The sequence below is a fragment of the Microtus oregoni genome, unplaced genomic scaffold (genome assembly GCF_018167655.1).
Source record: "Microtus oregoni isolate MIOR12 unplaced genomic scaffold, Mior012 000085F_ref0000168, whole genome shotgun sequence".
Taxonomy (NCBI): domain Eukaryota; kingdom Metazoa; phylum Chordata; class Mammalia; order Rodentia; family Cricetidae; genus Microtus; species Microtus oregoni.
In genome coordinates, this window is record NW_024544551.1 from 4,548,648 (window position 1) to 4,573,938 (window position 25,291).

General features: G+C 41.1%; 1 protein-coding gene across 3 annotated transcripts in view; it reads right to left on the minus strand.

Annotated features, from left to right (window-relative positions):
- Positions 1-25,291, minus strand: part of LOC121441961 (centrosomal protein of 120 kDa-like) — a 61,313-nt gene that overhangs the window by 31,871 nt on the left and 4,151 nt on the right. For all 3 annotated transcript variants that reach the window (XM_041643388.1, XM_041643389.1, XM_041643387.1), the window contains 13 exons: positions 24,886-25,042; positions 23,300-23,414; positions 22,027-22,168; positions 17,041-17,189; positions 12,633-12,830; positions 10,372-10,599; positions 9,189-9,405; positions 7,794-7,971; positions 5,288-5,437; positions 4,510-4,692; positions 1,210-1,306; positions 972-1,124; positions 145-234 (listed from right to left, as the gene is read on the minus strand). In XM_041643388.1, coding sequence (XP_041499322.1) covers positions 145-234; positions 972-1,124; positions 1,210-1,306; positions 4,510-4,692; positions 5,288-5,437; positions 7,794-7,971; positions 9,189-9,405; positions 10,372-10,599; positions 12,633-12,830; positions 17,041-17,189; positions 22,027-22,168; positions 23,300-23,414; positions 24,886-25,042 — 2,057 coding nt within the window. The remainder of the gene's footprint in view (positions 1-144; positions 235-971; positions 1,125-1,209; positions 1,307-4,509; positions 4,693-5,287; positions 5,438-7,793; positions 7,972-9,188; positions 9,406-10,371; positions 10,600-12,632; positions 12,831-17,040; positions 17,190-22,026; positions 22,169-23,299; positions 23,415-24,885; positions 25,043-25,291) is intronic.

The window sequence follows — 25,291 nt, forward strand, 5'->3', positions numbered from 1 at the left end:
ATGCTCAAGGCTCCTTAGTTACTCGTCTGTCGTGTGCTGGGAACTAAAAAGTTTGTTCCTTCCTAAGACTGCAACGCATCTAGAAGCTCCTAACACAAATGCTTCCGTCCCCTCCCTCAGTTTTTACACAAGTTTTTTCTTTACCTTTTTCTTCACTAGTGACTCTCTTTCCCGGTCTCTTTTTTTCCATTCTTCTGCAAGAGCTTGCATGTGAGCCAATTCTTTCTGTTTTAACTGTAATAGGAAGAAAATAGTCACTTGAAAAGGGCAAATATTTCAAATAAGTAAAAAAAGTTTTCAGTTTAGGAACTAATACTGATTATCAATGTCATTTAAAGCATTCTATTTTATTCTTTTTTTTTTTTTTTTTTAATGTGTGTGGATGTCCTGTCGACAAACTTGTCTGTGTACCACATGCCTGCCTGGTGCTCAATGAGGTCAAAAGAGAGTGCCAGGGCCTCTGGGCTGCATAGTTTTATATCAACTGAAACAGCTGAACTCATTTGAGAGGCAGGAACCGCAGTTAAGAAAATACCTCCGTAAACCTGGGATGTATGTAAAACTGTAGGACATTTTGTTAATCAGTGAGTGAGGTGGACAAACCCAACCCATTGTGGGTGGTGTCATCCCTGGTGTCTTGGGTTCTATAAAACAGCAGGTGAGAAAGTCATGTACAGCAAGCCAGTAAGCAGCTCCCCTCTGTGGTGCTGGAGAGAGAGCACCATTAAGAGCTGAGATTGCAGCTCCAGGGGATCCAATGCCCTCTTCTCGTTTCTGTGGGTACTCGTGTGCACATACCCACACCAACACACATGCGTACATATAAAGAATAAAAATAAATCTTTTAAAAAAAAGGTTTTGTTGATAGTCAAAGAAAGATAGACAAGAACATGGAAAGAAGAACCAGTTGTAAAAGGAAAAAATAAACTCGGTAGATGAAATAGAGATTTTAGAATACAATTTCAATCTACCTGAGTTTCAAAAATGTCTTCCTGCATCTCTTTCCACATCTCTAGCTCAAGTGCAGCCTTGTACTCTAAGGTCTCGCGAGGCTCCTTCTGGATCTCAGAAGGACCGGGAGCTGGAAGGGGGGAAGATGGCTTCTGCTGCACAGCAGACAGACCCTGCAATGTGAAAAAAAAAAGCGTACGTGGCACCTCCATATACACTGAGATCCTGGCTAGAGAAACTGATGACACCTGTGTTTACCTGAGATGAATCGGACACAAAGATCTCACGCATTTTCACTAGTCCATAGTCTTCCAGGGTCATCGTGTAAGAAAGATCTAGTATCCTGTTGTTTGACCTACAAATAAAATAGGAATTTTTCAAGTTCACAGAAACTTATTTTTCTTTCTATTCCCTTAGTCTGTAGCACATGGGAGTAACATTTCTCACATCTCACTTTTGCTGTTCACACTGGGCCAGCCTCCCTGGCCTTCGGACTTCTCAAGAGTGCGCTTTTTACTTGATCAACACAATATCTTAATACTTACATTTACGGTTATGTATTTGTTCTGAAAAAATGAAAAGGTGAAGTAAAAACCGGAAGAGTCCACTGATAATTATTGCTAATGGATATTTACTAGCCTTGGCTGGATTGGAGCTTGCTATGTAGGCCAAGCCAGCCCTAGACTCACAGCGATCCACCTGCCTCTGCCTCCTGAGTGCTGGGACTAAAGGCGTGCGCAGCCATGCTGCACCTATTTCCTATCCTCTGTTCCTCTGCAGATGTACATGTATGCTCACTCACAGTTCTACCTTTTTCCTGTTTGAATTAGGAGTGGATTTCTCATGTCATACACATTAAGTAAGATTTTTCCTTAGTTTTGTTTTGTTGGGGAGCGAGGGACTTATGCACACAACATTCTTCCACTGAACTACACCCGGCACAATGATGGGTTTATGCTGCCTCTAACATACACTTACTGGATTTACACAGTGAGATGTACTCAGCAGCCCCACTCTTGCTTATGTAAGTTATTCACAATTTGCCTCCTGTCTGGAACGAATACAAACATCTATTCCTGGATATAAGCAGTGCTTCAAATTAAACCATTTAAGACAATTATATGCTATTTGTCATAATTAGCATCTTCTGTATCACAGAACTATATTATTTATAGCAACTAAAAAAAGTAATATTGTCTAAAAATGAAACTCTGATAAACTTCTCATACAATCAATGGCCCTTTAAGTAACCAAACCCACATTTTGTCTTCCAATTTTACTATTTAAAACAAAAAAAAAAAAAGAAATGAATGATGTAAAATGAAGTACTCAGGCCAGCAAAGACGGCCTAGCAGGGTCAGGCACTTGCACCAAGCCCATGACCTGAACTGAATCCCTGGACTCCAGAAGAAAACCAACTCCACAAAGTGGTCTTCTGACCTCTGCATATACGCCATGCCATACACAAAGTAAAAGAAAAAATGTTTAAGCAAAACACTATTATGTTCAAGGAAAAAGCTTCAACACAACTGAACAAGTTCTCAGGTGAATCTACAACTTCTCTCTATACAAGGCAGAGCAATAAAAAACAACTACAGAAGCATTAAGACAGCTTCAACTAATGACTCGATTAAATACTTCTTATGACAGCAGAAGAGAAGGCCGAGCTTTAAGAGAGTTTTTTCTGTAACAAGAATGAAAGTAAAATGAGCTCTCTGTTAACAGATAACTGATTCTCTGGGCGCTGTTCCATATCCACAAAGGGAAGGAAGCTTTCCACAAACCTTCCAGTCTGTGGATATGACTCTGGGTGGAAAAGAATAAAAGGGAAATTTTTAGCGGTACTTTTAGATCTCAAATTTTTGCTCAATCTTATTTTTTCTTTTTATCTTCTCAATAGGTTTTTATCCAAAGGAAATTTTTTTTCTATATTCTCACTAGGTTTTTATTTAAAGGATAAATGGTATATAATATTAACTTGGACCTCAATTTTTATTGTTAATTCAAAAAAAGTAATCTGACAAATTCCAATTAAAATATGAAAACATGTTTTCACTATAGCAATAAAGTTCAAGTAAAAGAAACATTACTCTAGTTTGCTTTCTGCTTCTATGATAAAACAATAACCCAAAGCAACTCGAGAAGGAAAAGGTTTATTGGCTGACAGATAACAGTTCATCTTTGAGGGAAGTCCGGGCAGAAACTGAAGAAAATACCATGCAGAGTGCTGCTCACCAAATCTTTCTCTCATGCTCAGCTAGCTCTCTTATACGCTCTAGGCCCATCATCTTAGAGATGTACCACCCACATGGGCTGGGCTCTCCTATCAGTTAGCAATTATGACAGTGCCACACAGATATGCCCACAGACCTAGCTGACCAGAGTCCTTCCTCCACGATGGCTCTAGGTTGTGTTAAGCTGTCAGAAACTAACCAGAGTATTATTGTTTTTCTTTCCTAGGTTTTGGTGACTGAAGCCAGGGATCTGTGGACGCCAGACAAGTGTTTTATCACTGCTATATCCCAAGCCATTCATGATAATATAATTTAATAACTGTCACTGAAAGCTAGCCTTTATATCAGTCTTTAAACTTCAGGCAAATTTTAAAACATTTTCAAGTGGAAAAAAATCACAGCTGAGGAGTAGATCTGCTGCGTTGTTTTTATCTTGAGGATATTAATAAAACTTAGGTGAAGTTTGACCTTTTCTGTTTCATAGTTGATTTCCTCAAAGTGCAATAAACGTTATATAACAACAAAAAAAGATCACAGCATTTCTAATGAAAAATAACACAAAATATATCATAAACTTACGTTAAAATAAGGAAATCAAAGAGCAGATCTTAATAACTGGTCTAGAGCTCAGGAGCAGAGCTTCAGCTCAATGTATACAAAGCCCTGGACAAGCCCCCAGCATTCTAATAGTGAGAACAGATAACAGGTCCTTTTTAAAATCATCAGGCTAAAAGGCTGGAGAGATGGCTCAACTGTCAAGAGAACTTGCTACTTGCAAGACCCAAGTTTTGTTCCAAGCACCCAGATCAGGCAGCTCACAACAGTCCGCAACTACAGATCCAAGGAATCTGACGCCCTTTTCTGGTCCCCACATGTGGTTTACACATATAATCAGACCCACACACATATATAAAAAAACAAAAAACAACAACAAAAAAACTGCTGGGCTAGGGGCAGTGATGGTTCTGGGAGGTTCTATACACAGGACTGACAATCTGAATTCAATCCCCATATCCACAAGTGGCAGGAGAGAACAGACTGACCTCTATACACACACACATGTACTCCTTTTCTCTCACAAACAATAAGTAAAATTTACAAACCACTCAGCAGTCTGAATAAGAATCATGATATCATATTTACAAACATTCTTATACTTTTCTAAGTAAATGGGCATCAAAAAACTAATAAGCAAACAACAATAAACACAGCCCCAGGTAAAAGAAAAGCAGCCAGAAGGAAGATAGGCAGGACCAAGGGTGTGGGTTCTTAGGCAGATGCATCGCGAGCATGAGGAGCACAGTGGGCACCGCTGTCGGCTTACCCCTGGGCCGCGATAACAGGCACGCTCTCACTGTAAGTCTGCCGCCAGCACTGTTCACCATTAGCGTCCAAAAACCGGGTCTTTTCTGCAGACAAGACGTTAGAAAGCTGGATTCTTGCAATCCCAAGGAGTAAGTCTTTACTCATTTTATCCCTGTGCCACAATTCCACCAGCAGTGGGATCCTAGGGAGAGAAACCGTGTCCACAATTACAACTCTGAAGCAGTTCCTTCCCAATGACAGTCTTTGAATGCCTTCATGTACTTAGACTTTGCTACCTGGGAAGTTATTTAACACAATGGCTAAAGGTTCAGCTCCCCAGAGAACAAATATTTGTCTTTGTATCTCTAAATAATAAAGAAAACTCTTTGAACATTATTATTATTTTCATAAGTCATTACAGAATCTGAAGCTAACCTTCATTCTTCCTTTAAGAACATGATACTCTGAGAAAAGCAGATTTCATAGACCTAAATTTTCCTTGAAAAATCTATTTCCCATAACTAAAATGAAAATGAAGAAAATACACTATGCTCGGTGGCTCAATGGTCAAACTCAAATATTCTTACTCCGGGCGAGGCTCTCTCGTTCCTCAGATTCCCCCAACACTTCAACACCTAAGCTGGGACTTACAATAAACCATGTTAAGCTCTGCACCAGGATAGATGTTGCTGGCTCAATAAACTAATTCCTGGATTCTCCAGTGCAGCTATGACTGTAGGTTTAAGATTGTACAGATTCACGTAGCAAAGGCATCTCATTTGCGAGGACTATGTTACCGTAGGAAGGTGTCCTGCAGCTGGTGAGGCATAGTTGCAAAATCAAATGCACAGTAAGACTGGGGAAGAAAAACTTCCATGTTTTTCCGAACTTCTACAGGAGGGTTAGTCATAATAGGAGCCGCACTGCCGAAGAAGGGGTAGGAGTACCTAGAATGTAGGAAATGCAAAGTCTTGGTATAGTCTACAGATGACATGGAAGACCAGATGTTTGTAAAAGTATATATTATGAGCCAATATAAATTTTAAAGTAAGATAGAAACACCAGACTGACTGGTTTAAAGCATATCCTTTTTATCTTGACAATCCTAGGAACAAGCAAATTCTGACATATAGTAGGCACTCAAGAAATGCTTGATATACTGAATGATAACATATATTAAAGGCCTACTTTCCTTTATACAATAATGTCCTGTTATGTATGGGCTAAAAAGCCTGTAGGCCAATGGTTCTCAACCTTCCTAATGTTTTGACCCTTTAATACAATACAGTTGCTCATGTTGTGGTGACCCCTCCAACTATAAAATTATTTTTGTTGCTACTTCATAACTATAATTTTGCTACTGTTATAAGTCGTAATGTAAATATCTGATATGCTGGTTATCTGATACAGGACTCCTATGAAAGGGTAGTTCTACCTGCAGAGGGCTGTGACCCACAGCTTGAGAACTGCTGTCCTTAGGCAATGCCAAAAGGACACTTCTTAGTACTCTGTCTTTGAACAGAGAATTAAGACAAACGAGATCAAACCTATTATGTACACACCAAATGAATGACACAGTTTCTTCTTTTCATCATAGAAACCACATGAGATTAAATGTAAGCCTTACTCTGAATTCATACACAAATTTACAGATATTGTAATGCTTGCTTAAACTTCACCCTGCTGCTATTCTTTAGTTCATCTTGTTATTTATATATGAAACTATAATCAAACAAACTCAAATAGTAAAAATCTGATTTCCCTACAAAAACTATATCCTGTATATCACCCTAATCCAATATAATTATTGACCCACTGAAGCAAGTTATCTCAGAGTTATTTATGTCCTGCGATTTCAACTCCTACCATCCCACTATAGAAGAAAAGTATCCCAGCAGACCTGCAGGTTCCACGTATTTTCAAATAGGAGTCTTACCTCCCAAATCCCATTACAGCTGCATATGTAGAGCATAATGATATAGCTGTCAAAGGGAACAAACAAAAGGCCACTACTCTAACGAATCAAACACCAATCCAGCATCCGGTAACTCCATGTCAAGTGCCAAAGAGGTCATGACCAAGTGCTTCCTGTTTGGAATAGTATCTCTCTCTTTCTTTACCAAATGAAATACTATTCTCCTTCATGTACTGGCTCACTTCTAAATGTGCCATCCTACTAAACTGATCAATTTCTCTTATGTACCCTAATACCAGATACATCATTGATATAATGTGGGCAGTTAACCATTAATCAAATGATCCTGACAGCAAAATGCAAAAATTACTATTAGTGCTTTCTAAATGGGACTGTGTAAGGCTCCTTCTCATATATCTAGCCTTGTACCTATGTCTATGCCCTTGGCCAGCATCCTCTCTGGGTGTACTAAAACCATACTCTGCTGCAGCAGCAAAGATCTTAAGACAGCAAAACGAAAAAACAAAAAAGAGAAAAAACAAACAGTAAATAAGTAATAATTCTATTTCTAAAATAAAAAAAGCAAACCCTTTGAGAAAAGCTGCCTTTGAGAGACAATCTTTTGCCAGTCTTCTGTGTCTCAATAGGTGCATCTTAGTAATAATCCCAAGCATTCTGTATATCAACTGCAGAACTGAGCAGAGGTGGAAAACTTTCATTCATGAGTTCACGACCACACCCAGTGCTGGGTCTCTGCTTCTGTGCATCGTTCATAGCCAAGGATGGGAGGTGCAGAAGTAACTTGAGTCAAATGAAAAATTGCACTCAAGTGTAAACTGATTTCTGCAGCTGAACTCAGGCATGCCTCCAGTCACAGCACTGTATGTTTAACTTCTATCACAGTCTGAAATGCCTATGAATACGCAGCCTTAAAATAGACGGTGGTATAAAGCCATTTAACTGATTATATGCAGTAATTCTTTCTATTGAATGGACATACTTCATTTCAAGTTCAAGCATGGTTTTTATACTCACAGCTATAAGATGCAAGTGTCAGGAAAACAGCATCCACTGTAATACAGTCTTACAGAAAAATCAAATACAAACCACAATTTCCACCTGTAGTGCCTCTTTCCAGAAAATAAGCAACCAAAATTATATCTTAAATGGCAGCATCAATAAATGATTATAAATGCCTATAACTATTACAACAGAATAGGTAAGCCTGGTACCCACTCCCAGAGCCACTCCAGTTCAAACCTAGTCATCGGGATGCTTTACTGCCATTTAGGCCACTGGTTTCACAACAGCTGCACTTTCTTTGGCAACATTTCTTGGCACTGCTTAAAGATGAAAGGCATTTTTCCCAGAATGAAATCAAACCACACCTCAATATGCAGTTGACTGGAAAACTAATCTCTAAGCCATGGATGCTTCTTAAATCTATTGAAAAGCAAAAGTGATGTGATGTTGCTGGAACAGCAATCTTCTGTCCTGATGTCACCACTTCTGACGCGTTGGATGTGGCCACTGGCTGGGCCTGTGAAGCAGGTACAGAACTAATGCCTAAAGGAAACATTAAAACAATTAAAGCTGTCATCTTATATACCATCAATCACAGAATGTGACAGGTCTGCTTTGTGAACACATGAAATGAGTCTATCACGGGCATTTTAAAAAGTGGTTTGCTCTATACTGCCAAATTCCTATTCTAGAACTACATAAAGAAAAAGTTGGGGTGAGGCATGGTAGAACACTCCTGGAATTCCTTCCTCAAGGGCTGAGGCAGGAGGATCACAAGTTTAAGGTCAACTTGGGTTTCACAGTGGGAGTAAAGCTACTCTCAACACATACTGCAAAACCTCGGAACAACCAGAACAGAAGCAACAATGTCTGCTCAAAGCCTGTCAGGCAAAGACTACGTTCAAGAGGAGCCTGTGCATGGACATCCAATCACTAGAAGGGTTAGACAAGATTTACTGCAGATATAATTTTAAGACTTTTTACAAACTAATTGGAGTGATTTGCACATAGAAAATAGGTCAATAAAAGTTATATCTTAGAAAGACAAGAGCTATGTAATCTAATCCTATTGTGGACCAGAGATGCTTAATGCGTGACTAAGTCACACAGTTACTCAGTGATGGAGGTGAGCTTAGACTCCTAGTCCACACTGCCTACTTATACAACTGGTTATAACTATGGAGCCTTAGTAATGGAAACAACATCTTTATGAAAGTAGAAACATATGGTGATGGAGAGATAGCGCAGTGATGGTTAAGAGCACATACTACTTTTGCAGACAAGTTCGATTCCCAGAACCCGCTGACAAGTGCCGGTAACTTGGGGATATGATGCCTCTGATCTCTGTGGGCACCTGCACTCATGTGCAGATACATACACAAACAACTATACATAATTAGAAATCAAATCTAAAAAATAAACTACACAGATTCTCAAACTCTCGTATTACAAAGTTTACTGTGAAGCCATTAATGGCTCTATTCTCTAAAATTTTAGTATAACAAAGCTACTTGAAAGATATATATTCTTTTATTTCTTTTGAACCGACTACTGACAATAAAAAGCAGAGATTTATCAAACCCTTATTTAAAAGTTTAGTAGGCTAAAGTGACATTAAAGTGGAAATTCTGTATCTTCACACATTTGATTCCCAAATAAAGTTCTGCAGTTCTCACTAAGCCAGCCATGAATGTTCTCAGCCATCTATCAAATGACGGCAGAGTCCAATTCTGTCAGTGCGTGCGAAAAGCACGCCTTACCCTTTGCGCTTTGCTTGGGATCCTTATCGTACTGCAGGCTCTCCACTTCACTTTCTGTTGCGTCATCCTTAACTGGAGGAGTCTGGTTTTGAGGTGGCAGAGGGGACACACTTGGTGATTTTGGTCCAGCGAGTGTCTTCTCATTTATGAGGGTTAAAACTCTCTTCTTTGAATGCTCAGGTTCATGTCCATTCTGGGTCTTTAATTCAATTAAAGACTAAAAACAATTTTTAAAAATAGAGTATAATTTGCAAAACACTTTCCTTCATAATTAAACAAAAAACTTGGCGTTGCTTTTTTAGAAAGTACATGCTTCCTTTCCCAGTCTGGACATTCCTAGTCTATTTTTCTTCATAATTTGCAAATTTCCTTAAAGCATCTAGGACCAGAAAAAGGAAGATGAACAGGAAGGAAATATAATATCCAGAGCTGAGTACCAAAATGCATCCTGATGGCTAAGAGGCCTACAATGTGACCCCAGGAACAGTTACTCCTACCTAGACAAGCAATGGCAGCAAACCCAGACATCTGGGGTGACGTTCTCCCACTCTTTTGTCCCTCTCCACCCTTCTTCTCTTTACATGTGCACACTTTTTAAACTCTCATTTCAGTTTTCCTGTCTTTATAGGCAATATAGGTTATATGTAACCTACATATAAATTCTTTGAAAGAACAATATAGTTGTTTATACGGATAGACACAATAAAGTTCATTTGGGTAAATTAAAAAGAAAGAGAGAGAGGGAGAGGGAGGGAGGGGGGAGGGAGGGAGGGAGAGAGAGGGGGAAGAAAGAAAGAAAGAAAGAAAGAAAGGAGAAAAGAAAAGAGTCAAGGAGAGAACAAAGCTCACACTGTAGCCGAGGCTAGCCCAGCAAAGGAGCACTACTACAGACTCCAGACCACACGCCTTCCCTCACTGGCTGCTGTCTGGCACAGTAAATAGCTCTAAGCTGGGAGCAGAAGACATGATTTCCACTACAGAAGACTGTCCCTATGCACAGTCACAAACTGCCAAGCAGAGTCACCATGCTTTCCGAAAGTTGATGCAGAAAGAAGATACAGTAATATGTGGGCGCCAGTGAAGAATAAAAGACTTGTATGCCAAGGAATTCTACAAAGGTTCAAATGTGTAATCATGAGTGACAGTGGGGAAAGTGACGAACGAAAGCAGAGTCACCACCTGCCTGGGAATCGATGCCTTCTCTCTGCAGAGCCACTGACACACCCACTGTCGGGGCCAGCTCCAGAGGAACAGGCGCAAGCTTCTGCTTGGCTCGGTTCGGAGGGTCAAGGGTAAACGCACCCTCGACTGTGACTGGATGCTGGTTGATTTCTGTACTGCCCTTCTTCAGTAAGCCATTTAAAGGTATTTCTGTGCTTCCAAGTGACTGATCTCCACAGCAGAGATGAATCTATTATGAGGGGGAAAAAAATCAAAACATCACTTTATATTTTCCCCTTTTCCTAAATGCCATAAACTTTAAAACAGGTCACAGAATGAGAGCAGGAAGTGGGCTACCTTACTGACCTTCACAAAATCACTTCAAGTGATGACGATTAACACTGGTCCTCCTGCTTCTGTCTCCTGAGGGTGGTAACACAGATGCGTGCAACCATAACTGGCCTGCATCTCAGTCTTGTGTTAGTGGGTTTAACATCTTTTGTGAAACACTGTTTCTCGTTCTCAGAGTGTGTGGAGGGCCAGCAGTAATAAACACCCCTTTGTGTGGGTACATGAGTCTTGTGTTAGTGGGTATAACTTCTTTGTGAAACACCGTTTCTCGTTCTGAGTGTGTGGAGGGCCACCCACGTACATGAGTGCAACTGCATCCACCTTCATCAACTTCCACCATGTTCTTTTGAGGCAAGGTCTCTCCTTGAACTTGGAGCTCATGTTTTTGGTGAGGCTAGCAGCCAGCAGGCCATAGCGGTCATCCTGTGCCCACCCCCATGGTAAAATTACAGGGTGTGAAACCACTAATGACCTATCTGGGAGCTGAGACCCAAACATGGGTCTTCATGATTGTGTGGCAAAGCAAATGCTTCTAGCCACAGCTGTCTCTCATCTAGGTTAGCATCTTCTGAAGAGTAGAAATAAAGTCACTACTGGACTATTATGGAGTCAATGTTACTGAATGATTTTTTTTAGTTTATTCATTGTTAGTGTGTGTGTGCCCACACACACATGTGTGATATATATGTGGGTATATGAGGGCAGAGGAAAGTTTCATGGAGACACCTCTTGTTCTACCTTTACGTAGGTTCCGGGGATTTAAATCTGGATGCCAGGCTTCAGAGGAGAAACATTTCTCTCTGAGCAACCTCACCGGCCATACACCAGAAACAAAATATTTTCAAACATGAGTGTGTCTGTGTGTGGGTATGTGCACACGTGAGTGCATGTGCTGAGTCTAGAAGACGACATGGGGTATCCCGGAGCTGGAGTTCCAGGCAGCTCACAGCTGAGAAACACACTCTTAACCACTCCAGCTCCCAAACAAAGCATCTTTATAACTTTAATGGTCCTTAGAAGCAGGTAAGTCAAAGGTCTTGGTAAGACTATGATACAGAATAAAACTAAAAGTGCTTTTTCTCAAATTTTAATATGTTATACAGTCTCTAGTCTTCCAGATATCTTGGGTTTAACAGAACCACCTTTAAAGTTTAGTACCCTAACATGTAATGCCTCTTCTCATGAGCCACCCAGAATAGAGTCTAACAGCTGAGGCTTTATAAATGGCTGTGTAACTATGCATGGATCGCATACCCTACTCACCTGTTTGATCAAAAGCCAACAGCCATAAAACAGAGCCGAGTGACTTCTACTACTCTCAAGATCTGTATTTAAACAGGATCCAAATGAAATGTACTTATAAAAAAACACTTGTGGGCAGGTTTTTATAAAAATGTAAATTCTGCCACCAAGAATCAATCTGTGAGGGGTGAAGAAATGGCTCAGAGGTTAAGAGCACTGGTTGCGCTCCCAAAGGGCTCGAGTTCAACGGCCAGCACCCACATGGCAACTCCAAATGTCCACAACTCCAATCCGGGGGATCCTGCACCCTCACACAAACCTGCATGCAGGCAAAACACCAATGCACATAACAGTAAAAGAAAAAAGAATCAATCTGTGTACAGACAGCTACCACCTCCACTAATAATATAAACACTCTGCCTACAGGCACAGGCTCAATTAGCTTTAAGTAACTACCTCTTATTATGTAACACTGATAACCGATTTATCTCTTAGTAACTGAGTAGTAATGTGTTAATCCATAAATTGTGAAGCAACTGTGATTTCAATAATTTCATGACTTAATAACTAAAAAATTAAAGCAAAACCATCTCTGCTACTAAAACACAATACAGGTTAGGGCTAAGCTCAACTTTATGTTTAATGCTTTAAAAACATCTCCAGTAGGAAACAATTTGCTGAGGCACTGACCTGCAGTTTCGAATGGAGAGCCAGGTACACACGCAGAACCTCTACATTGCTGCGTATGCGAACAGACGCTCTCTCGGGCTCAAAGTTTGGGTTGATCAAATCGTTGAACGGCTCATTTGTAACATCATTTCCCAGTAAAGAATAGTAAAAGAAAAATTCAGGTTGCCTTTCTGGAAGCTTCATGGTACATGGAATTAACTAAGCATGTAAGGAAAAGAAGAACATTAGAATCTAGGGCACTCCACATGTGTCTGCTGTACTCTAAAAAATCTTTCCAAGAATGTTAATTTCAAGTCTTAAAATTAACCATACAAAATTTCAAAGTCTCTGCCAAATTACCTTTTTTCCCTCTTTCTTTCTGGCTAGTGGTTTCTTTCGATGGTGCTGCTGGGAGCCAAACTAAAAGTCTTAGAGATGCTAGGTAAGTGCTTTACACCTGAGTCACAGCCCCAGTTTTGGTTCTTTGTGAGATATGGTCACAAGCTGCTCTGAAACTCACAATCCTCCAGCCTCAGCCTCCCGAGTGGTGGGTTTTAGGCATGAGTCATACTGCTTACTTCTCTAACTGCTCCCAAATTGATGGAGGTGGGTTTTGTATCTTATCTGTTGCTTTCATTGGTTAACTAGTAAAGAAAATTGCTTGGCCTGATAGGACAAAAAATTAGGTAGGCGGAGTAGACAGAACAAAATGCTGGGAGAAAGAAGCCGAGTCAGGCAGTCGCCATGATTCTCCCACCCGACACAGCCGCAGGTTAAGATCTTCCCTGGTAAGCCACCTCATGGGCTAACAAAGAATATTAAAAATAAGTTAGATCAATATGTAAGAGCTAGCCAATAAGAGGTTATAACTAATGGGCCAAGCAGTGTTTAAAAGAATACAGATGCCATGTAATTATTTCGGGTATAAAGCTAGCCGTGCAGGCGGCCATGTGCCAGAAACACAGTCCACAGCACCTCACAACACCAAATTACTAAGTTGATTAATTTTTAAATGATTTATTTACTTTCACCTTATGTGTGTGAGTGTTTTACCTACATGTATGTAAATGCACCATTTGTAGTCAATGCCCATGGAGGCCAGAAAATGACAATGGATTCCCTGGATTGGAACCATAGGCAGTTGTGAGTCTTCTCCAGCCCCTAATCTTTTTGGGGGACGGGGCAGGGTCACACTGTGCAGTGCTGGCTGGGCTACAACTTCCTGCGTAGACCAGGCGGCCTTGAACTCGAGAGATGCGCCTGCCTCTGCCTCCCTGATATTGGGATTACAGACATGTGTCACTACACCCTGTTACCCAACTTGATTTTTTTTTAAATGTGCAAATAAGTTGTAAGGCAAGCCTGTAATTCCAATACTTGATGGTGAGGGCAGGAGTGTCAAGAGTTCAAGGACATCCTCAACTGCACACTGAGTTTGAGGCCATCATGGGCTACAAGAGACACTAAATAATCAATTAATTAATTTAACAAAAGAAAAGTCCAAAGAGACAAAAGACTTGTTTTCAGGTTCTCATTTCATTCAACATGAACATGTAGAAGTTATTTTTGAAAGGAGTCAAGTATTTTAAATTAAGCTTTTCTTATTATCATATACTTTATATCTGATTCTTATTCTAGCAAAAGTGGCACTGTATAAATGAGAAAATGTTAAAAGCCTTAATCCAAACTAGTCAATATATTAACATCTTAGTTCATGTCCTTTATTTAAAAACAAACAACAAGAAACAGCTTTAAGACCAAACCATTGGTAGCTGCATAATGTAATAGGAATGTCACCTTTTAGAGCTAACTTTTGTGGCTAAAAGATGGTATTTTTGTTTATAAGAGAGAAAACATCATCCTTCTCATCTTTTGTTTCCTGAGATTGAAGGGATCAATATTAGCTCAGGACCCCAAACCAAGTTCTCAGCACAAAGGAGATTTGCCCCAGAGGGACAAAGGGAATGAAATAAGACACAAAGATCGGAGATGGAAGACAAGGGAGAAACGGAAGGGAACAGGGAGGGGAGCAGGGTATTTCTCCCAGAGGAACAGAGATGGGACAAAGCACGCAGGCAAACGGTGATTTATAAGGGAAAAGGGAAACCCCACATTAGGATGAAGGGTTTGATTTTAACTGTGCATGTTAATTAGGTCAGCCAGAGGGGGCTTCTGATTGCTGGGCTTCAATACTTTGATAGCTGGACCTTGGTAGTCAGTCTAAGAGGACAAAGTGACCAGATACAGACCTTGGTAGGCAGCTTTAGGAATTAATCTAATGGTTTTTAACAACGCGGGGGGGAACAGAGGAGAAGGGCAAGGCCTGCCACCAGGGCTGTGTTTGCCATGCTTGTGCTGGCTAGAGGCCCTTCAAGGTTCTCACGCAGCCCCAGGCTGGTCTCAACTTTGCCTCAGCCTCCCAAGTGCTATGATTACAAGCACTGATGAGCCAGCATATCAGGCAAGATATAAAACATTTTCTAACAAATTCTTAATATTCATTATGAACATTTCATGTCTCAGTAGGAAATGCCTTAAATACAGTCAGATATCACAGAAAATGGAGGATAAATTACACACTGTCATGAAATGAAACTTAAGTAAAATGTACTGTTAGGCTAAAAAATTATAATACAGGGTTAGAGAGATGGTTCAGTGGTTTAGAGTAGCCATTGCTTTTCAGAGGACCTGGTTCAATTCTCAGCACCCACATGATTGTTCCCCATTACCCAATCCCAGGGACTCTGACGCCCTCTTCTGGCCTCAGCAAGCACACAAATGGTACATGGACATGCACACAGGAAAAACACTCTTTCGTATCAAATAAATAAATCTAAAAATTATTTTTAATGTTATAATATAGTTCATACTTGAAAAAAATCTAAAAATGACAATTCTTATAATTACAGCACAGCATTGGAATCTAATATTCAATAAAAGTACACTGATTATTTTAACCTACATTTTAATATAATTTGTTTAATCGAGAAGATTTTAGTCACATGAACTGAGATATAGAACTGTAAAGAACATCAATTCTGGAGTCAGACTCCAGCATCCACGCCTCAGGCTAGCTGTGAAGCCTGGAGAAATGGCTTGTTTCGTCTCCGTCTTGCTCTAACAACACTGAAAGGGCAGCGCGCAGGACAGCGCCCATCTGAGCCACGGCTGCCTGTAAGAACAAAACAGTGTCTGGAGGACCTCGCTACTTCTCTTGACAACGATTACCTCAGGGGAGTTTAGTTAAGTGAAGAAGTATTTACTTTCTTTCACTGATGAAAAAAAGATAAAAATGTATTATGGCAGCTTTTATATATTTCATAGTACATTTAACTTCCAAGTAATTTCTACTACAGGCAGAGAATGAGATATTCTTTAACATTCTAGAATTCAGAGACACTGAGGTTTATTCAAAGCTTTCAAGACTTTAAGAAGGAAGGACGATTAGTCATCCAGTCCTGAAGCAGCCGCCCTCTATGATCCTGAGAGCTCTCGGCATAACCTTCCTCAGCGGCTGCTCGGCCTCTGCAAAGGCAAGCTTGTTTGTCTAGATGCGATCTCCCTGCCTTTGAGTAAGTGCTGAGAGAAGACACTCAACACCTTAGAGTCACCCAACTGGAAACAAGGTAGCCAGGGAGCAGGCACAACCACTTTTTCCCTGTTCCTGTGCACAAAAATCACCAATCTGCTTCCTACCAGCAGACCTGGCACTTCCTCTCATGTCCTCCTGCCACGATGGCCTCCTATCCCTCTGGAACTTTAAACCCAAATAAACCCTCTTCTGTAAGGTGCCTTGCTCACGGTTTTATCACAGAATAGAAAAGTAACTAAGGATGGGTAAGAAAGGCTGAAGAGAATAAACCAGATTTTCTGTTGTCCACTCTGCTGAGTGTAAGAAAGTCCTCTGATTCTGACAGAACACCTTATCCTCTACTAGCGCCCCTGACGATAGGCCAACGCTTGCGATGATATAAACAAAGTAAAATGCAATCCCCGACCCAAGTGTTCCTGGCATTGCTAATTTCTTCAAAAAGTCTATTGTTCAACAAAGCAAATGTAGCCAGGTGGTGGTGACACAGGCTTTTGAACCCAGGCAGATCTTCGAGGCCAACCTGGTCTTCAAAATGAGTTCCAGGACAGGGTCCAAAGTTACACAGAGAAAAAAAGCAAATGTAGAAGTCCCTTTCATCACAAGTACAAACGCTGCCTGATGGTCAGTCTCTGCTGCTGCCAACATATTGAAACATATCAAAATCTATAGCAAAAAATGTTTGCTAGCATGAAACATTTTAAAAGACTTTTGTACTTATTTGAGCATGTGTGAGAAGTGTTTGTCTATGTGGGTTTGCACATGTAAATACAACTGTTCACAGAGGTCAAACCTGATTCCAAACTCCTGATAAAATCATTAATCTGAGGGGTACCGTACCTGCTCCAGCTGGGTGGCAAATGCTATGGTCACTGACAGAATAAAGGGATCAGTACAATACTCTGCTGGTCCGATCTGATGGTAGCCTCCCTCCTCATTCAACACAGCAACAACGTCCTTCGGGTCGACTCCAGACAGGCCAGCAGGAACTTTACAGACAAAAAAACAAAATTATACTAGACTGTAATTCCCCATAACTATTTTGCTTCATTATTTTTAGATAAGATCTTGTGATATAGCCCAGTTTTGTTCAAAATTTACTATGTTACCCAATCTGGCCCAGAGCTTATTATGTAGACTAAAATGGCCTTGAATTCACAATCATTCTGTCTCAACCTCATGTGTGCTAGGATCACAGGTCCGTCTCACAGTGCCTGGCCCATCAGAAACATTTAAAAGCTTATTCTACTTATAATTAAGAAATTGGCCATTTTCATGGACACAGTATTTCAAAAGGATTCCTCTAGGAAGCTTTAATTTTATTTTTCTGTACATAGAAACAGTATTCTGAAGTAAAGTGTTTTTTAAGTCACTTAATGGATCACACAGAGAAGAAATGTACAGCTCATTTCTTTATCAACTGTGCACTGTGGAGTGAAGAGTATGCTTGACTTGGCTGAGGGCTGGGTAAATGAATAGAGACCATAGGACTGGAAGGCATGCTCCACACAGAGGGCAGTATGTAACAGAGCCAGCACGGGCAAGTTAACAAAGCCAGAGAAATGAAGGTTGAGGAAGCCTCGTGAAGTAGCTTAGAATCCCAGATATAGAGGGAGCAAAAGGACTCCATATCCAAGGCCTGCCTGCCTGAGCCACAGGGATAGTTTAAAGCCAGCCTGAGCAACTAAGAAAATGTGTTAAAACAAAACAATACAAAACCTGGGCTGAGGACACAGCTCGCCAGCAGGACACCTGCCGAGAATGTGCAGTGCCCACTATTAATACAAGAACAAAGAACTGAGGCAGGAGAGACAGATCCCCGAGTGAGGACTGACTACAGAAAGAGCTATGGAGACATGAGGACAGAGCTTGGCACACTGAGTTTGCTCACATAATTTTTATGGTTTTGTTTTTTAAGAGTATGGGAAAACCATCAAAAACTTTTGAGAAGAGACCATCCCAGTCAAATGCGGGTCAGTGCGAAAAAATTAGATAGTGTTGAGAAACTTGTAAACTGATTAAAGAAGGAAAAGAGCAAGATGGTCACAAACTAAAATTAGGTAATAGTGCTGGGGAACGCAGGAAGTGAGCACTCACAGGGGGAAATGTCTCATGGCCGATGAAAACCTATGTTCTCAGACCATCCGCAAGCAGGCCTCTCCTCTAGGGGCCCACCCCAAAGGAGTGTGTTTACTCAGCACTGGCTGAGAATGGCCCATGATTAAGAGCACAGACACTTAGCCAAACGCTGAAATTCCAATCCCAGGGTCTTTTAGTTGTATCAGAAAACTGTATGTTCTTCAGTCTTTGTTTTTCCCTTCCACAAAGCTTTTTATGTGGTTGTTGAAGATCAAATTAAACGCTGAAAGCAAAGCACTTAGCACGCTACTGGACACATGAAGCACTCTGACATGGGTAGTCATGGTGAGAGAAGCCCACAGAGCTCAGGAGGTAAAACAGAACTGGTAATGGGCTTCTCTGGCTGAGCACAGCGGCTCACGCTCTAACCCCAACACTAGGACGCTGAAGCAGAGCTGTTACAAATCTGTGGCCAGCCTGAGCTACACAGTGCATACCACACTGCAAGACTGTCTCAAAACAGGAGAAAAATAAAAAGAAAGCACAATCAAAGTGACAACCTGTATGTTTGGAAATAAAGACAAATGAATCTTATGACACAGAAAAGAATTAAAAGTTTCAATTTGAATACAAGCTATGCAATATTAAAAACATGAATAAATATATACAAAAAGGTATTATGTAAGTTATAGTTCATGTGTATCTCTTCCAAAATTCAGGAGTTGAAACTTAATGATGACTGTGATAATGGTATTAAGATCACAGTCTCAGTCTCAAGAGAAGCTCACTGGTTAAGAGTATTGGCTGTTCTTGCAGAGGACCTGGATTCAGGCCGTATCACAACCGTCTATAACTCCACTTCTGGGGGATCCGAAGCACTCTTCTGAAAACGAAGAACACTGCACATACATACATGCATGCAAACACTGACACACATGCATGCAAGCTAACATTCACACACATACATGCAGACAGACACTCACACACAGAAAAATAAACAAATCTTTTGAAAAAGTAATGAGATGGAGAAGTCAAGACAGTTCCTTCAAGAATGGAACTAGCTGTGTTCATAAAAGGGCTTGGCAGAGGGGGTGCATTTCCTGCCTGCCTGTGACTCTCATATGAAGAACATCAATAATCCCCATCAGATGCTGGTATCTTTGCAGCCTTCCAAGCATTCAGAAATGTGAGAAATTAACCAGTCCATATTCTGTTCCAGCAGCACAGACTAAGACTATTTACGTATTCAAACAAATGCACATGTCTATGTGTATTAAATGCATGTATACACATTACATAACTTAGCCCACAAAATGGGTCTGAGAGCAATAACAATTTTCTTAGTAAAAGGAAGTGAAGATCCTTAGAGAAATGGCTGAACTGAGAGCTGAAACACAGGCAGTACAAGATAAAAACCAGCCGGGTGGTGGTGGCGCAAGCCTTTAATCCCAGCAATCGGGAGGCAGAGGCAGGCGGATCTCTGTGAGTTCGAGGCCAGCCTGGTCTACAAGAGCTAGTTCCAGGACAGGAACCAAAAAAAAAAAAAACTACGGAGAAACCCTGTCTCAAAGAAAAAAAAAAAAAGATAAAAACCAGATTATCTTCCTGTGCCAGAAAATATGATTCCAGGGTATGACATGAGAGACAGAGCCACACAGACAGCAAGAAACATCGGAGCTGTCCTAGTACACCTGCTGTTACTGGATCACAGTACTTGAGACTAGAGAAGTTAGAAAAAAAATGCCTGACAATGCTCATGGCAGGAAGACATGAGGAGACTTTTTTTTTAAACTAAGACCCTTATTAATGGGGATTCTTCAGAGTCCTTAAGGCAGTGTAGGGCAGAGTACTGGGAAGGAGTTCGTGACAGCAGAAGTGACTTCAAAGACAGCCCCACTCTAAGGCTAACCCACCCCCCTGGTGACACAGGAATCCATTGGTCATGAACAGAATCCATCGTTCATACAGCAGAGCCCTGCAGCAGTCTGTTCTCAAAGGGCCCAGCTCCAATTTCCTTCAGGTCTTTGGAGATTAAGTATCCATCACATGAGTTTTCTGGATGTACCTAAACATGACCAGGGACCTGAGGGAAAGGAAGGGTGAACAGGCAAAGCTCAAAGGACACCAATAACAGTGAATCTCTTCTGAGTGTGACTTCATGGGATATGTAACATAACCAGAACCAAAACCCACCGACTTAGCATGCAGTTACTAAAACCCAAAGAACAGACACTGCCAAAAGTAAAATCCAGGTCGGAGAGATGGCTCCGCACTTAAGAGCACTGGCTGCTCTTGAAGAGAACCAGGGTTCAGTTCCCAGCACCTAAGTGGCAGCTCATAACTGTAAATCCAGTTCCAGGGGATCCAACACCCTCTAACTTCCACTAGCACCAGGCACACATGGAATACACAAACACACATACACATACACACATACACATATACACACACACACACACACACAGACTTCTGGTGAAAATGTACCAATGACGTTTCATCAACTGCACCAACAATCGAGTGCTGAGCTGTCGTGAATGAGTTATCCTGAGGGTCCATACACAGGGAACATTCTGCACTCCCCAACTCTGCTATGATGTTAAAAGTGCTCTATAAGGGTGCCGGGTGTGCTAGTATATGTCTCTAATCCCAGCCCTCAGGAGGCAAGGGTAGAGGCAAAGACAGGCAGATCTCAGTGGGTTTGAGGCCAGCCTGGTCTACATAGCAAGTTCCGTCCAGCCAGGGCTACACGGTGAGATTCTGATTCTAAATAAATAAATAAATTTAAATTTAAAACATGTATTAGGCTTTGCTAAACTACAGTTAAATAATAAACATACTATAGTTGAGAGCTTTTCTATGCTCATCCTGGAAAGAAAATGTTTCTAAGTAACAATTTTTAAACGACAAAATTCTCTGTTCAAGTTTAGAAACTAAAGCTTTCCCAGATTCTAAGATTTTTAAATAAGAGCTAATCTCTGTAAACAAGTTTGCATGTTACACGTGTTCACAAGTGCTGGGGGATAATGCTCTCTTGTACACTGTAAAGATTTTTGTCACTCATATTGGTTTAATAAAATGTTGATTGGCCAGTAGCCAGGCAGGAAGTATAGGTGGGTGACCAGACTGGGAGAATTCTGGGAAGAGGAGAGGCAGAGACACGGTTGCAAGCCAGACTCAAAGGAAGCAAGATAAGAATGTTTACTGAGAAAAGATACCAAGCCACATGGCTAAACACAGACATAAATTATGGGTTAATTTAAGTTGTAAGGGCTAGTTAGTAATAAGTCTGAGTAATAGGCCAAACAGTTTATAATGAATATATAGTAATATAATAATTATATTATGTTAATATAATTAATATAATGTGTGTTTCTTTGAAACTGAACGACTGCAGGACCAGGTGGGACAGAAAGTTCTGTCTACACACAAGATCATATTTGCCTATAAACAGGGTAAATCAGCTTATGTTCCTGTACACAGGTCCCATGACATCACCCTTCCTAAAGTGCTAGTGCAGAGGAACTTGTGCAAGAAGGTCTCTAAGGGAAGATGCACATAACTACATGTGCCAGCCCACACCTATAACACAAACAATCGAGAGGAAGAGGGAGGAGGATGGAAGCATAAAGCCAGCCTCAGTTACATGTGAGGTCCAGACCAGCCTGGTCTACTTGAGACCCTGTCTCAAAACAAAATAAAACAAAAACAAATCAACCAAAAACCCACAAGAGACAGAGGAGAACAAACCTTTTCCATCCCGAGGAGGGGCTCCTTTTGCTTTAAAACTCTCCACCTGTGCCTTTGTATCTGTTTCCAAAGTGATACTTATCTGTATCTCAGACTTGAACTTGGTGTATTTGTTACTCAGCAACTGGTACCACTTAGGTGCCTAGATAACAAAATAGAAGGCATGGTGAAACTTAAAGGGAAAGTACTCAGCATGTTACTTAAGGTTTTCACTCTTTTCCTACAGCCTTTTCAGTACCTTTCATCTCTTAAAAAACAAAGGCCAGGCCAGGCATATGGTGGCTCAGCCTTTAATCCCGGCACTCGGGAGGCAGAGAAGGCAAATGTCTGAGTTCTAAGTTAACCTGGTCCACACACTGAGTTCCAGGCCAACCAAGGCTGCAAAGTTAACACCCTGTCTCAGAACGCAACAAAATGTCTTTCCATATTTTCTTCAAAACAAATGAATTCCATTTAGGAAGCCAGCAACTAAGTTTCCCTCTGAGAAAAATACTGAAGCCCTCAGACTGTCTTCTTTGCTCTCATTCCAACATTTCACAGGGGAAAAAACAACACACGTCTATCTTCAGTCTCCAATCTCACGACAACCTTTAATAACAAAAGCGTAATTAATCATCGGTTTCTTTAACTCCTGATATTAGGTCTCTTCTTGTTCTTCATATCAATTAAGAAAAAAGAAAATGTTACTACTCGTGGTGGTTTGATAAGAGTGGCATCCACAGGCTCATAAGTTTGAATACTCAGTCACCAGGGAGTTGAACTGTTTAAAGGGTTAGGAGGTGTGACACTATTGGAGTGGGTGTGGCCTTGTTGGAGGAAGTGTGTCACTGGGAGTGGGCTTTAAGGTTTCAAAAGCCGACACCAGGCCCCATTTCTCTCAGTCTGTGGATCAGGAAGTAGCTCTCAATTACACCTCAGAACCATGCCTGCCATGCTTGCTGCCATGCTCCCATCACGGCAATGATGGACTAAGCCTCCGAAACTGAAAGCAAGCCCTCAGATTAGATGTTTCCTTTATAAGAGTTGCCAGTGTCTCTTCACAGCAATAGATCAATGACTAAAATACCACTAAGAAATAGCATAAAATGTCAAGGCAAAGGACCAAAAGTTGTGCTTCATGAGCCATTGACTTGGCAGACGCTGACAACAAAGACCTTCTCAGAGGACACGGTAGGTTAAACTACCTGACCACCCCACAAGACAGCACCCTCAGGAATCCCAGGGACCAGACCAGCCAGAAGACATGGTCAAGCCACAATCAAAAGCACAATACCTGCTTTGTTTCTTGAGCGGTTCTTAAGTCCAAAACAATGTAGCCTATGGTTTCCTTGGCAGAAGACAGAGGGTCCAAGGCAAAGCACTGCAGTTTGATAGGAGTGCGCTGTAACCTACACGAAGATGTGTGTGAGCAATACATGAGTCTTTCTAAAGTTATGTTTCTAGCAGCCTTAAAAAAACTTTATTGTCCAGATTACATGTCTGTCGGGCCAAGCATTATCTAGTCTGTATTTTCTAAAAGAGTCTTTAACTAGAAGTCTTTTCCTACACACCTGTGATGTACTTGGCCTTCCGCAAGTCAGAAATTATCATGAATGTTTAAGAAAGACAAAAAAATTATCTTTCTTATACAGTACTATCACATATAAAATCTTGGCAATGCTCTGTGAGCTGACAGTGATGGCAGTGCGGACTCTGTGCAGCAGGGAAGCCCTGTCCAGTCACGCACAGAGCTGAATAGATGCTGCCATCACTTAGCTAATGGAGTCACTGTTTAACACCACGTAGTACTAAATCCACCTAGGAATTCTTAGCCTAAATAACCAAAGTAGTATATCACATGGTACTAAGACAAGTACAAGAACACAGCAAAATCAAATATTCTGAATGCCAGGAAAAAGACAACATTTTAACATTCATTAAGAATTTAATAGTCCTTCAGATAGAATCAACGTATAATCCTGCAATAAAAATAGTAAGAATTCTGTTAATTTTGTCAATTTTCTGTCCTGACTTGATCGGACTGAAATGATTTGTGGGAGTTTGGATGGTGGTGGTTTTCCTTTTTTTTTTTCCTTTGAGACAGAATTCTAAATAACCCAGGCCAGCCCTGAACTCTTTTTGCCCTTACGTCCAGACTATTGGGATTAGAAACAAACCATACTATGCCCTGTTTTTAGAAATATATTTTTAAACCGGGTAGTGGTGGCACACACCTTTAATCCCAGCACTCAGGAGATAGAGGCAGGTAGATCTCTGTGAGTATGAGGTCAGTCTAATCTACAGAGCTAGTTCCAGGACAGCCAGGCTACACAAAGAAACCCTGTCTCAAAAAACAAACAAAATGAAACAAAAAAACTGTTTTAAAAAACATAATTTGTCATTTAACAAATAAAAGTACTTCTGTTCTTGACTATATCTAGTCTTAAAGTTCATTGAAGAAAAGATGATGTTACACTTCAGATCCATCTGAGGTGGGAAGACTCACCCACTGTGGGCAGTACCAGTCCTCAGGCAGTGTATCCTGAACTGTTCAAGAGTGGAGAGGGTGAGCTGAGCACACGCATGCAGACATTAATGCATTGCTGTCTGCTCTTAACTGCTGATGTAACATGACTGCTTCGTGTCCTGCAAGCCTGTCTTCCCTAAAGCGACATCTGTGACCCGGGATTTCCCTTTCTCCCTAAGGGGCATTCACCAGGGTGCTTTATCACAGCAGCATGAAACGAAACAGAGAGAGAGCCTGTCTCAAACACACACACTCAGCAAACACGATGAGCACCATAATCAGGAAGTTATAAGATGTACTTAAAAGCTATAAACAAGGACAAAGATGCTGACACAAACTGAGCGGAGCCTCACCTGTGCTGATGAAGAACTTTCCTGTCGATTTCCCAGGCTAACTCGGTAGCAAATTCGGGCTGGTCAGTGTGGTCGACAGGATCGGTAGCCAGCTGCTCCCCATCAAACTTCGCTTCTACCACCAGCATATGTTTTGGACGTTTGGGGAAATGGCGGCCTGAAGAGAGAAGATACGCACATACAGATCACACAGGATCACAAAGCACCTTTTAAATATTGGTGCGTGTCCAGGTAGCTGGCTTGCACACTGCATACACTACTCCCAAATGCACCTGCACTTGCTTCCATAAACTGAAAGCCGTCACTTAGCACTGAGTGCTTCTCCTCCAACACTAATGTGCATATGAATCACCTGGGGACCCTGCACCAGGGCGGAAATCAGCAGGGCAGGTCCAGTGGGCCTGAA